This window comes from Coturnix japonica, chromosome 2 (assembly GCF_001577835.2).
Source record: "Coturnix japonica isolate 7356 chromosome 2, Coturnix japonica 2.1, whole genome shotgun sequence".
NCBI classification, from domain to species: Eukaryota; Metazoa; Chordata; class Aves; order Galliformes; family Phasianidae; genus Coturnix; species Coturnix japonica.
Genome location: NC_029517.1, coordinates 77,353,290 through 77,366,904, shown reverse-complemented (window position 1 = coordinate 77,366,904; position 13,615 = coordinate 77,353,290). Strand labels below are relative to the sequence as shown.

Below are 13,615 nucleotides of genomic sequence, written 5' to 3'. Positions count from 1 at the left end.
TTTACAACATTAAGAGCAATTGAGTCCTGCTGCCCTGTAGTGCACATCAGCATTGCCACCACAGCTCTCATCATCCCTGCACTAATGACAACACATAGCAGTCTAAAACTGTTAAGCTATTCGCTTAATATAAAACTAGTTTTATTACATACCATAGATGAAAACAATCCACAGCATGAAACAAATCATTTTCTTTGTCAGAAGGCAACTACTTAGCTGTAGCAAGCTGAAGTTGGATTCTGTTCTAATTTACACTGTTGAAAATGTGCTTACACTCTAATGATCCGAATGGCATGACAGATTATAAATTATTAGAACACACCTGTTAATATGAACGTATTACATGTTTATATGCACAAATGCAACTAATCTTTTTTATTTTTAAATTTATTTATTTCAGAACAAAATCTTACACTCACATAATTGAAAATACTTTCTTTTACCTGTTACCCTTCAACGCCTTCTTCAAAATGAGCAAGTTAAAACACACTGCGTTATTCTTAACAGAAACCAAAACAGTAACTGACCTCCTGCCGTTTGAAATTTTGAACGTATTCTTCAAACTGTTCATCCTTTGTTTCATCTGCTTTTCCTAGTTTTTGAAGCACCTATGTTGGGAAAAACAAAAACAGATCAATATTAGCATCACAAAGCAAAAATGCTGTTAAATTCAACATGTTTGTTCATTCTGTTAGGCTGAAATTGCATTTCGTTTCATTGAAGCGCTACGTGTACCGCTGTTTAAAAAGTTCACCTGTGAAACCATTGTTAAAAATCAAATTGTGACTGCAGAGAAAGTGGAATATTTTGTGTGCAGAAGCAGAAATAGACTATGAGTGGGCACATGTGTGTTAATATACTTAAAAGAATGGAGTTCCTGGAGGAGAGTGTATGTTGTTTTTGTTTCTTTCCTTCTCCTTTATTACTATCATTTTTTTTCCTAAATGAACCTACTTTCAGCAAAAAATCCCAGGGTCTCAAAGCAAGGAAGAATTAGATAAATTTGCTGGCACTGCAAGTTCTCTTCCCATTTAGTCAGACTAAAAGTCAAGTCATATTTTTTTGACTGCTTATGACTCATTACGTCCAGTGGTATTAATGTTATCCCCAGCTGCATGATTTTCAGCATTAAATGAGAATAAAGAATTGCGAGGCTGAATCAGAAACTGGTGCAGCTAATGCTTATTTAAAACTTCTGTTATTTCATATTTACCTCATTAATTCAGAAGTTGACTATCATCTTTTAAATAATAAATACACTGCAATATGTCAGCAACAAAGGCTATTAAAGTGATAGCAATCTCAACTCAAAAGTAAATTAAACTGCTAAACTTTATGCCGTGTTAAACTACAAAAAATATGTTACTAAATCACAGCACTGGAAAGTCATTTTATCAATGAAGATTTACATATAAAAGAAAATAGGTTTTACCCTTGTTAAAAAAGAAACAACACCCAAACTTCGTAGAACACTGCTGGGGGTGTTCAAGGAATGATTGGATGTTGTGTTGAGGGACATGGTTTAGTGAGAGCTATTGGTAATAGGTGAACGGTTAGACTGGATGATCTTTTAGGTCTTTTCCAACCTTGGTGATTCTATGATTCTAAAGGAATAAACCATCTCAGAGAGTAATATTGAGTTTGCTCTCCCAAGCCAAAGCAACCAGCTTTTCACAGAAAAAGCAAACAAACAAGCAAAACAAAAGAAACAACAACAACAACCCCAACCTAAAAATCCACAATAGTAGCTGATACTGAAAATAAACATATAAATAGCCCCAGACCAGTCAAACTTTGTCTCATCTAATTTGAATTTAAATTCCAGTCTGCCTGGAGCCATAAAAGCCAGAAGGCACAAAGGTGCAAAAAGCACTGCTACAATGGAAACCAGAGTTAAAGATGATCAAAAGCTTGATGCAACACGACCTGTGCACCTGGCATGTGGGACTTAAAGGAAGTTTTGACATATTTACGGCAGAAAGAAAGAAAAAAATTATAACAGGGAAAAAAAAAGACTTTTCCAGACATAGTTATATTTTATCTTTTCACTCCCATGACTCATTTGGGCATTTTGGGTTGCTTTTAAGTCCCATAGATCTCATATATTTTCATCACCAATCTCTTCATAAAATATTAACAAGTATAACAGACAGCTTTACAAAGGAATCATTTAATTTAACATTTCAAATAATCACAGGAGTACTCATAGCTCACTGTCACCAGTGAGTCCAATAGTATACCCCTGGCTGCTGCGTGGCTTTGATCTGCACCAAAAGGCTCCCTGGAAATCACATTTTCTCTTAAAGCACTGGCTGCCAGTGAGGCTTCCCTCACTGAACCACAACATTCAAGCTACGTGCACAAGACCAAGTAGCAGGCATGTTAATTAGAGTCAGAGAGATTCATAACATACGTAACAAACTAGGGCAAAAAAAGTTGTCATTATAAATTCTTTCATCTTTACCAAAATATTCACAGTACACATTTATGTCTCCAAATAGATGCTCGGGTCCAATAGCACAAGACTTAGAGGGAACAACCAACATCTAAGAGAATTAGAGGGAACAACCAACATCTAAGAGAATTTCTACATTTTTTTTTAATCTCATCTCCAACTTTTAAATTCTTTTTACTTTCAGCTAAATAGCTGAACTGGGAGTAAGAGGTGATGTTAGCAGATGGCTTCTGTAAACAAGCAGGAGAACCAAAGCTTTTGCTGAGAAATTCATGGCCCAGAAGGGCTAGAATGAGACCTGAGCTCAGAGAGTCCAGGCCTGGCAACTAATGCACTTTTTTTCTTAGCATGCCCACACAGAGAAATAATGTTTAGGACTAGGTTTCAGAACATCCATCAATGAACAGCCTATATTACTGGAAAATTTTAAAGATTATATAGAAGATGTTGTACTGAGGAACATGGATTAGTGGGAAATATTGGTGATAGGTGAATGGTTGAACTGGATGATCTTAGAGGTCTTGAGGAACATGGATTAGTGGGAAATATTGGTGATAGGTGAATAGTTGGACTGGATGATCTTAGAGGTCTTTTCCAACCTTGATGGTTCTATCATTCTATGAATCTCAAGAAACATTCTACAGTCAACTATTCTGTAGTTTTCTGAAGAACATATAAAATATCTGGTGAACTTGATCTCCCTGTCTAAAACAAAAATAGGCAAAAATGTACCACATATTTTATTTAATTAGCAGAACTTATAACAGTTGCTTTATTTTTTTCCTAATTGAACTGCAACTACCAAATTTGATACTATACAGTCCACATGATGCACTGAGTTATGCTAAGGAACTAAAATATATTATTATTGGTACTGAGAATGAAGGTAAAAGCTAAATTTGATGGTAAACCTCAATTCTGTTGAATGAATACATGTTCTGATTAATGGTCTGATAATATGGTATTGAGATAGATAAATGACAGATTCAAAACATACACAAACCATACATCACAAGATTCAAAACATACACAACATACATCAAACATATCTGATATCATTTATTAATATTTTCATTTGCATATTTCCATTTGAGGATACTGCATTTTCAGTTGCCACTTTGGAAGACAATAAACTTAACAGTTTCCCTTTTAAGTTACTTAAGCACTTTCATTTACCAAAATTAATAAATTTCAGACCTGTGAAGAACTGAACTGCTAGAAAGAAAGCATTAATAATTGGCTGACCTTGAATTAAAACGATGAATTGTGTAAGGACTGTAAAGTAAATATTGCTAAGTGTCTCCAACGTGTCAAAGAAAGGAAATGATTATAATAGAAAAACTGACAGACAGGATTGAGTACACTTGACTATATTGAAAACTCGTATCTTGTGGCAAGGATTACAGTATTACAATAGCTGCTGAGACTATCATTCTGAAGGGCTTTTCCATCCTGCTTTACAGAAGTTTCTCAAACTGTGGTACTTCAGGGTGGCAAGGGGGGAAGGAGAGAAGTAAATAGTGATTTTCAGATCTGAACCAAAGCTAAAAAGGAGCTGCGATATTCTTAAAGTACAACCAACGTGTTCAAAACCACTTAAGGCAGAAAGACAGGTTTGCTCAGGTAGGAATACCCAGGACAAGCCTTTATCAGAAATTCACAACCTGAAAACACTAAGATAATCTAACTTGTCATAAGTACTACTAAGTAAAGATATTACAGAACAATCCCAGTATGAATAGCAAAACAAACACCTTTAAGTAAAAGACCAGAAGTCACTGCCTTAAATCTTTTGAGAACAGCAAATGGCTCAGGACCTCAGCAGATGAAAACTCATGCACCTATAACACTGTTCTACAATACTGCTTTAAATGTAACGTTCTTCTCTTCTACAACATGTAAAAGAAACACTAAGGCTGGACAAATAGTACATTTGCACCTTTGTAGGGCAACTACATTAAGTAGTTGCAGGATGGTACATCTGGCAGAAAGGATTTTAGAGATACGCATGTGCAAACTCTCATAAGTATTTGTATAGTTGGAATAATACAAGTGTACAGTTGCAATTACAGACTAAATAGCCAGAAGGTATCTAAGGAAAGACTCATCAGTGCTGAGGCTTTCAGTTAAGATGGAAGCTCACCAATGTTGAAGCTCACCACAAGAACTCCACAAAGAAGCAATCTCCAGAAAGAGATGCTACCTTAGTGGTGGTCAGCCCTTAAATGGGATCTAGGAGAGCTCCACCCCTTCAGGGAGCACAGCTGAATTACCTTCACCTGTGCTCCCACAGCTGACTTGTTGCTTGCCTCAGATGGTTAATCAGAGGTTCAGGCTGTGATCAACCATTTCCCTTACAGGATTTCCAAATATGCTCACAAAAATGAGTAAGTATAAAAAACCAAATTTTGAAGTAAGTGTCTTATGAGTTACATGACAAGAACACTTGTCTGAGGTGGAATAAAAAAAGAAATGCAAAAGTTTGGAGTAAACATGACCATATTTCAACTTATTCAACAACAGAGAATTATAGAATGACTTATATTGGAAAGAACCTTAAAGACCACTCATTTTCCACTACCTGTCACGGGCAGGGATACCTCCCACCAGATCATGCTACCTAGGGCCCCAACTATGCTAATACTGAATGGCTCAAGCAATGAGGCATCTATAGCTTCTCTAGGCAGCCAGTTCTACTGCCTCACCGTGCTCATTGTGAAGAATATCTTCCTAATATCTGAGTTAAATCTCCCCTCTTTCAGTTTAAACCCAATGCTCCTTGACCTATTTCTGCCCTCCCTGATAAAGAATTCCTTTAGGCCCCTTTATGTACTAGCAATCCACAGTGAGCTCTCCCCCAAGCCTTCTTTTCCGCATCCTGGACAAGAATCACCCTTCTTTGATCACTCTCTTTTTTCTCAGACCTGCAGTCTGGATCATTATCATTACTTACTGTAAGAAGTGATGAAACTTAGTTCAGATTTTCAGGTCAATGCTAGCTGATCTGTAGTTATCATTCTATTTGCCCATGCACACATGTAGTATTAATGATACAGAGAATCCCTGATCATTCAACATTCTGCAGTCAGTTCTCATTGCTATGTAATGTATGTTGTATCTCTATTATTTCCATTCATTCTCCAGCCTCCTGTTCAGGGCTTATCTTATACTGTGTATAATAATCCTTATTTGCCCATTTCCAGTTGAATTTTACTGCTAAAGTCTGGACATAGTGGATCACATACTAGAAGAAAAGCCTCAAAGCAAACTGCAATTTGGGAAAATATAATTAGCAGAGGAATGCAACTGCTGTCCTAATAGATGTCAATTTCTGCTGCATGGAAACAAAAAATCATATGCTGAACGTATATGAGATATACAGAACATGTATGAGATATGGGCCAAGAGATGGAAGTGGAACCAAGTGCTCACCAGGATGGAAGAGCATAGAAAGTATTCTACAGGTTAGACTAAGTACCTGTAATGACCTACCAATCTCTCTCTAAGCTTCCCAGGAGAAGATACTTAGGGAGGATACAAAGCAACTATGCAATGGCAATTCTGAACATTCTTGAAGAACCTAGCAAACTGTTTAATGATCTCCTAGTGTGGAATCTTCAGGTTTTAAATCCCAGCTGGATTTTTCCTAATGACAGTCCTGTCCTTGCTAACATTAAGTAAGGAATTTTCTGTTTGCATGAATGTTCACTTTCTCATGGATGTTTTTCTTTTGTTAATTTTATGTCAGATTTTGTTTGCTGGTGCTTTGAGTGCTGTAAAGTACTATGATGTATAGAAGTAGTTATGTAACAAATGGGAAGATTGATAAATAATAACCAGACAAGCATAAAATGCTATGATATGTTCTCTTGAAATGAAATTGAAAGAGGGAAATGTGATCTTTCTACACAGCCTAAATGACAAATGTGAACATTATGCTATGTGAGATGATTATAATAATTTTTCTGCAAATTACAGAATCTAATTGTACATCATTGCCCAGATGATGTTAAAATACTCTAGAGAGGGCTACAAAATAAACACTATGATTATTTTCAGAAACATCACAGTCTTCTACATCAGTCCTAGGTCATTACAGTTAAAGCCAGAAAGAGAGCACAGACCTGCAGATCGCAGTGTAGCACAATACTAGACCATTTCTCACTACTTTTTCCTTCAGGCACTCAGAAAACTTGCTATACTGTAACTAGACACCTTTGCAACATTTAATATATTAGGTGGCTATTGTTCTGCCTAAATGGATTCTGTGAGGTTGAGCAGTACAGCTTAGCTGGTCAGTAGGAATTTAAGGAGACTTAGAGAACTTTGGAGTTCTGAAGATTCTGAAGACTTGTTTTGCTGGTGAGAAAAGAAGAAACGTTTACAGCAGTGGCTAAGTGTTGCTAAGGACTTTTTCCTGCTTGTTTCTGGAGACTTGCATGGAGTTTAATGCTGTAAGATTAATACATACATACTCTCCACATGTATTCTGAAAGGTATGCATAAAAGATAGCACAGCTTCAAAGACCTGCAGAGTACTTCAGAAATGAAACTCTGGAGAGGCAAGCCATGGAACTAGTTTTCCCTAGTGTGCTCCATGTGACCAGGCTGTATAATAGGGAAGGGCGTCCAGGCAGAGAACCTGGGGAGAGACACAGTTGATGACCTTCATGGGAGGCAGTTTAAAGAGAAAAACAAATTGAAAAGAACAGTTAAAAAAGACAAAGGGGAAAAAAAAAATGAATTAAAAAGAAAGCATTACATTAAAGGTAATCTAAAACAAAACATGAACGTTGAGAAGCTGTGACTCTGATATTTCATTTATTGTTCACTTTACTACTGGGGAACCAAAGTACAGTGACAGCAAGTAACTTCTTCACCAACTTCAGAGAAATTTAGTTACAGCAGGGCACCGACTTCAGACTAGCACCTTAACTTCTGGCCCTTCCTCTTGTGAAAAGGAGTTTCTTGTTACAGATATTTGCTGTGTTTAGACCTATACAGAATAAAAGAGGAAGAGAGAATAAAAAGACATCTTAAAGACTGGAAAGACAATATGTTTGCCCTTCTCTAGCTATTAGTGTTTGTATTTCTTGAAAAGAGTGATCACTTCTTTGGTTGAAGGGGAGATAAATTTAACTGTCTGCACAATTAGCAATAACATCCTTAGCTCAATTTCCACATCCATTACTGCATATCAAATAAATAAAAAAACTGTTCTGCTGTGTTAATAAAAAATCCTGTCAGTTGGTATTACTTCTGCGTAAACTTACTCATCTAGCTGAAGGTACTTGGACCAGTATCTCAGACTTGTAGGACCTATTTGTGCATCCAGGCCTAGTTAAACTCTCCTTATCACATTTTATTTCCCTCTTCCTCACCAGCTCCTTCACTTCCCCATTCCCTGATGGTTTATCCTCTACACTTTCTATTGAGCAGATACTTTCCTCAAGTGTGCACCCTACAATAAGTACTAACAAGAAACATATTACTTTCCATTCTGCTAACTGTTAGCTCAGTTCATGTTATAACTTCATTTAGTCAGCCTTCAATCCACTTTTTGCCCTACTTGGGCTGCAAACTTTTCAAAGCAGTGTACCTGGTAATTTTCTTTTGCTGTATTGAAGACAAGGCAATATTCACCTTGATTTGTTTGAAGACCCTACACTAAAAGCCATGAATAGTAATATCTTATCTTACAGTGTTTAAATTTACCAAGAGACAAGCTAGTTATTTCACTATTTACTTGAAACTCTTCATACTCAGAAACTATGAAAGAAAACTCAAAGCAGCTATTCAAAGTTGTTTTTCTCTGTATTTTCAAAGCATAAGAAATAGCATCAAACCAATTGTAGAATTACTATTCACAACACTTTCATGATCCAAATATGCTTTAAAAAAGGAGTAGATTGCCTACAAACAACCTTTTTTCTTTCTCAAAAACTAATTTTTGAGCCTCTGGAAACAGAACACTGAAAAAACTACAGCGATGTTCAGTAAAAAATTATTTAACCTGGAAAAAGCCATAATACCACTAAAAAAACTGTCTTCTGTACAACAGTGCTACTAAAGCTCACTCTTGCACATGGAAATTTATTTACCCTACTGTAGTCCTCAGCAGCGGCATTCTGTTACCTTCAAATTAATCAAGCTTTTCCTGGGTCAAGAATAAAGTTTTCACAGATAAAACTATGTTTTACCTGTGGTTAGCTTAGTTTTGCTTTCATATTTATGTATTTGAATTCTACCTTGAAAAAAACAACTTTGTCCTTTGCAGATTGTCTCTCTGGATTCATTGTAGCAAGTATTCATATATTTTCTATCTGTCTGTCTGATGGCAGTCAAATAAAAATAATCAAGCAAAAAGCTTTTCAGTAACAAAGCCAAATAAAGATCACATTCAAAATAACAGACCTTGAATTTAAAAATGCACAGGCATTCTTCCCCTGTCTAGTTCAACAGAATATATTTAGCAGATTCCTATTTTATCCTTTTTAGCTCTGATGGTATGCTTTCAGTGGAACAAAGAATTCATAAAGAAACTTGCCTTTCACTTTAAGTAATGATGCTTTTCAGGCTATTTTCTATTCACATTGCAGTACCTGACTTTCTGCACTTATTTCCAAGATCCAGGGATCACAATTTCTACTGGTTTTGATTAAACTCACCAAACAGAACCAATTTATAACAAGAGAAATGGATTTTGACACTAAGTATATAAAGAGTGTTAGTATTAAAATATGTCTCTACAGTAGGTTTACATGAAGTCAATAAATTCCATTCAGTAACTTCATAGGCTCAAGGTTACTTCTAATAATAATAAAAAAAAAGACAAAGGTCAATTTACAAAAGAATGTGACTTCTAAAACCTGAAGGAAGAGACAGAGAAAAAGATTCAAAAATAAATAAATTTTCTGCAAAGGTAAAAAGAAAAGAAAAAAAAAAAAAGTAATATTTTTGGGTATTATCTACTCGCCTTCTAAATTAATCCATATGCTGAATGAAGCAATACAGCTGCCTAATCTTGACTGCCTCCTCCAGTCAGAGCTGTGACACTTCCACAGATATTCTGACTCCTTGATAAAAAAGTAGTTTGAGGCTAAACAAAATGATAACATTTCGTCCAACATGCGCAGAGGTGCAGTTATTGTCTTCCCTAAGGCCCCTTGGTGCCCAGTCAAGACTGAATTTCCTTGTTGAAGGCACAATGCAGTCTTTACTACAGGACTGATAGTAGAACCCTTTAGAAGCAAAATCAAGAGTTTTCACCAGGGTTTGGTGGTTTGCCAACAGAATATCTCACCACCTGTTAGACAGTTTCATGTCATGCCACACATAGCAATGAAGAACATTTCACCTCATACTTTGCAAAACATTTGCCAGGTTGATGTTCATCTGTGGAGGAATTTACTGTTTCTTCATGGAGCATGAACATACTGCAAACTACATACCAGTGAAGTGCCTGACATAGCATCATTTGCTATTGAGTTACTTTTCATCTTGATGATGTGCCAATGCTTTCTCCTCTACCCTCATGCAAAGGAAAAGGAACGGACCTGAATTTACTCCCCTGTTGGTGGAACGGTAATCAGATCTCCATTTCAAATAATTGAGAACATTATGTCCCAGATATATGAAACAATTAGATCACATATACTTATTCATCTTGAAAACTCAGGATATCATCTATATTACCCAGGCATTTCTTTCATTCTTTTTTTCAAAATAGCTTTTTTAAAAACTCACTGATTCATGAGAGATTTATTTTACTTACTGAGAGCATCTGAGGGCATCTCATAACAGTCACAAATTCCCCAAGACAAGATTTATAAATGAATGATTAATCTAGCATAACATGGTAGCTTTGACTAGCACATAATACTAGTCAGTACTTCTGAAAAGTTACCAGCTTCCCATCTCATGGCTTTTTAGAATTATTCAACATTTTTGCACTACTGAAGGTCAAAAAAACCTAAAGTATTCTGGAGAAGCTCATCTTGCATAGCACATTTCTACATTTCTCTCACTGATAGCTGCTCTCAGGAGTTTATGTGCATCATTTCTTCACACTTAGCCCAGGTCATGGTCACCTGGTACTTGAAATGATTTAGACATTATTTCAAAACCAAGGAAGATAATAACCACACTGATGCAGACAACTGAGGTTGGAGAAATAACACAAATTAAACAGGACTTAAAAATGATGGGCAAAAGTTAAAGAAGGCTCTAAATCAATTCCAATTTTAGAGAAGTCTATCAGCCACAGTAGCATAAAATGCCTGAATTTTGACATCTAGATTTTGCTTGAGATGCTGCAAGCAAACATGGCCCCACTCTCTGCTGCAAGGTTAGAGATGAGACCTCAGTATTAGCCCTTTCCCTGGCAACTCCCATGGACATAGCTCAGAGCTGCTGCGCATGGAAATTAGTGTGTTTGGGGTCCACAGCACCTAGGGCACAGGTAGGGCTTTACAATGAAGTTCTTTCTTTGCCAAGCAAACAGCAATCCTGTTCTACTTTGCAAAATCAACACATGGAGCAGCTCTCTCATAGATGCTGTTTCCACACAAAATGTTGTCATGAAAACTGAACATGTCCCCTGATGCCAAAAAAGAACTGGCATGTGAACACTGTTTTTCCAAAGCCCTCACAGTGAGAGATGCCGTGTCCTCCTGAAGTCCCCACTCAACTGGAGCCACATTCTCACATATTTTAGTGGATTTTATTTGTATAAACACTGAGCTAAAGGAAAACATCAGCATGATCATTGTGAACGAACTCTGGATTTTGTAAAAATACATTTTTGATAAACTGAGAGATAAAAAAATTATCACAAACTAAGTGATAGGAAATACAGAAAATTACACTTCCAGAGCTGGGACAAAACAGAATAACAGTTAGATGGTGTGGCTATAGTCACCTGAGCATGCTGGAGGAACAGCTCCAGCACAGATGAGCTGGAATGCCTTTCATTAGCAAGTGCTATGAGACACTCTTCAAAAGCAGATAATGCTGAAGCACTGCTTCAGTGTACAGCTCCACAGAAACCTTCATCATTGCAGATAAGGAAGGACCTTCTTCCAAAGGAAAAGGCACAGATTGACTATTACTGAAAATCACTGGGGATATAGTCCATAGCTGGATACAGCAGAACACTAGGTTAACAGCCTTCACGCCTTAAGTATCATGGAATGGTAAGGGACTGTTAAATGCCTCTTTTTTTTCCTTTTGCAAATCAGATGTGCTGGTGTCCTCCATTTAGTGGCAAGGTAGAAAAAGTGACCACTGTTCTGCTTAAAATAGTTTTTAAAAATCTAAACAATTCCTGCCTGCTGTCTTACTTTTTTTCTATGTAAAGCAAACACTTTGACTTCAGCATCACCTCCCAATAAAGTTTTCTAATGTTGCCTTATCCTCTTGGCTTTCTGCAGACTCTCTACAGTTTGTCTCGTTCACAAGAATCTTCACATTGCTCAAAGCCCTTGAATTTCCTTTCATTTTTAAATCTTTAAAAATTGGCCACAGATAGGGAAACAATTAGAAAAAACATTCAATGCATTACAAACCATAGAAAGGTAGACTGAAAAAGATAGCTTACGTGTGAAAATGGATCAAAATATCCTCACTCCCAGAAAAAAAAGACCATAAAAGAGATTAAGCTAAAACAATTTGATAGGCTAAATCCTATGGAAAAACATGTACATTTCTCATCAAATTTTTGATTTGAGTTTGGATTATTCCCTCATTTATAGAGTGAAGAAATTGAGACAATTCCTCTACAACTGAGGAATGTGTCAGTTTGTAGTTAACCACATAATATACCAGCAGGAAACCTTTGAAATGAATTATTCTATGATGTGCTTCAGCACCATGCCCATGTATATAATTCTCACGCAGCAGCAACAACTGAACAACACAAAGAACTAAAAAAGCACATGTGTGAGAGTACAAACATATTAAAAGGGCCAATCTTGATTTTTTCACTGGTGTGATTAGATTTGGGAATCTGGATATGTGAGAGAAAGAGGCAGGATTAGTTTCTCTATCACTTCCAGAAATAAAATGCTGCATATGGCAGTGCCTGCTTAATACTGTCTATCATACCTACTCAAGCTGTCATAGTTCTTATAGCAAGAAATTAAAATTCAGTTTAAAGATCCTGGTTTAAAATAAGGAAAATCAAAAATTGCCGTGGATAATTCTGTAAGTGTTTGGCCTGATTAGTTTACTTGATTCATTTATTAATCAAATACTATCCTTGAAATTTACAACTGTGTCAAATAGTTTTTGCAGTATGTAATTTCTTAATAAAGACATTTTTAGAGTGATTTTTCTTAAATTCTTCCACAAGGAATGCTTTTCACAATTGAACCACAATGGCTTAAGAAGGCAGGCAGAACTACATGCATTTATAAATATAAATCTAACCTCTGGCTGCAGCTAACAAATGAGAAATGCATGACATTCATAACATTTTGTTCAGGAATATAAAGGAGTATGTCTAGGAATACAGATGTATTTATCACCCAAAGGTACTGAAAGAGGTTGCAAGTACTTCAGGAAACATAATACTCTTGGGTGTCTTTAAAAAGTTTTGTCTTTTTATTTAAATGTGTAGAGACATTGTTTATGACTAAGGAAGATCAGTCCATGTATTGTAATAGCAGAGTTTGTTTAATGGAATAACTGAAATCATAAGTCCAAGTATCTCACAGCTGCTGGGATATATATTTCAGATAACTCCAAGATTCACCTGACTGAACAAGATCAGTTTTAATTATACAATACTCTTCAATGTCTGTGGGATTAACAGTAGAAAATGCTGACTGCTGGCTACCAAGCTACACAGAAGGGATGGCTATAAAAAGACAAAAAAGAGAGGAGATGCACCAGTTCTATGATAGGCAAATTCTTTTTCTGCCCATGATGCTGAATTATTATAATAAAGGAGCATTATAAACCTCCTGATTCAGCATACCTATGTAAATACCAGTCCTTCCATCCATGTCTCAGCTCTTTCAAGCAGCTGAACTCTACTGTCCAACTCAGTCCATACAAGATGGTACTCTAAGACAGCAGCTCCCAGAAAGACTATGGTTTCCAGGGAAATAAATGATTAGGTTAAGAGCCTTCTCATCTACTATCACAGTAAAAAATATG

The 13,615-nt window shown here is 36.3% G+C and overlaps 1 protein-coding gene across 3 annotated transcripts in view; it reads right to left on the bottom strand.

The window, feature by feature from the left end:
• Positions 1-13,615, bottom strand: part of AMPH (amphiphysin) — a 100,222-nt gene that overhangs the window by 54,800 nt on the left and 31,807 nt on the right. For all 3 annotated transcript variants that reach the window (XM_032442549.1, XM_015855004.2, XM_015855003.2), the window contains exon 2: positions 528-608. In XM_032442549.1, the coding sequence (XP_032298440.1) occupies positions 528-608 (81 nt within the window). The remainder of the gene's footprint in view (positions 1-527; positions 609-13,615) is intronic.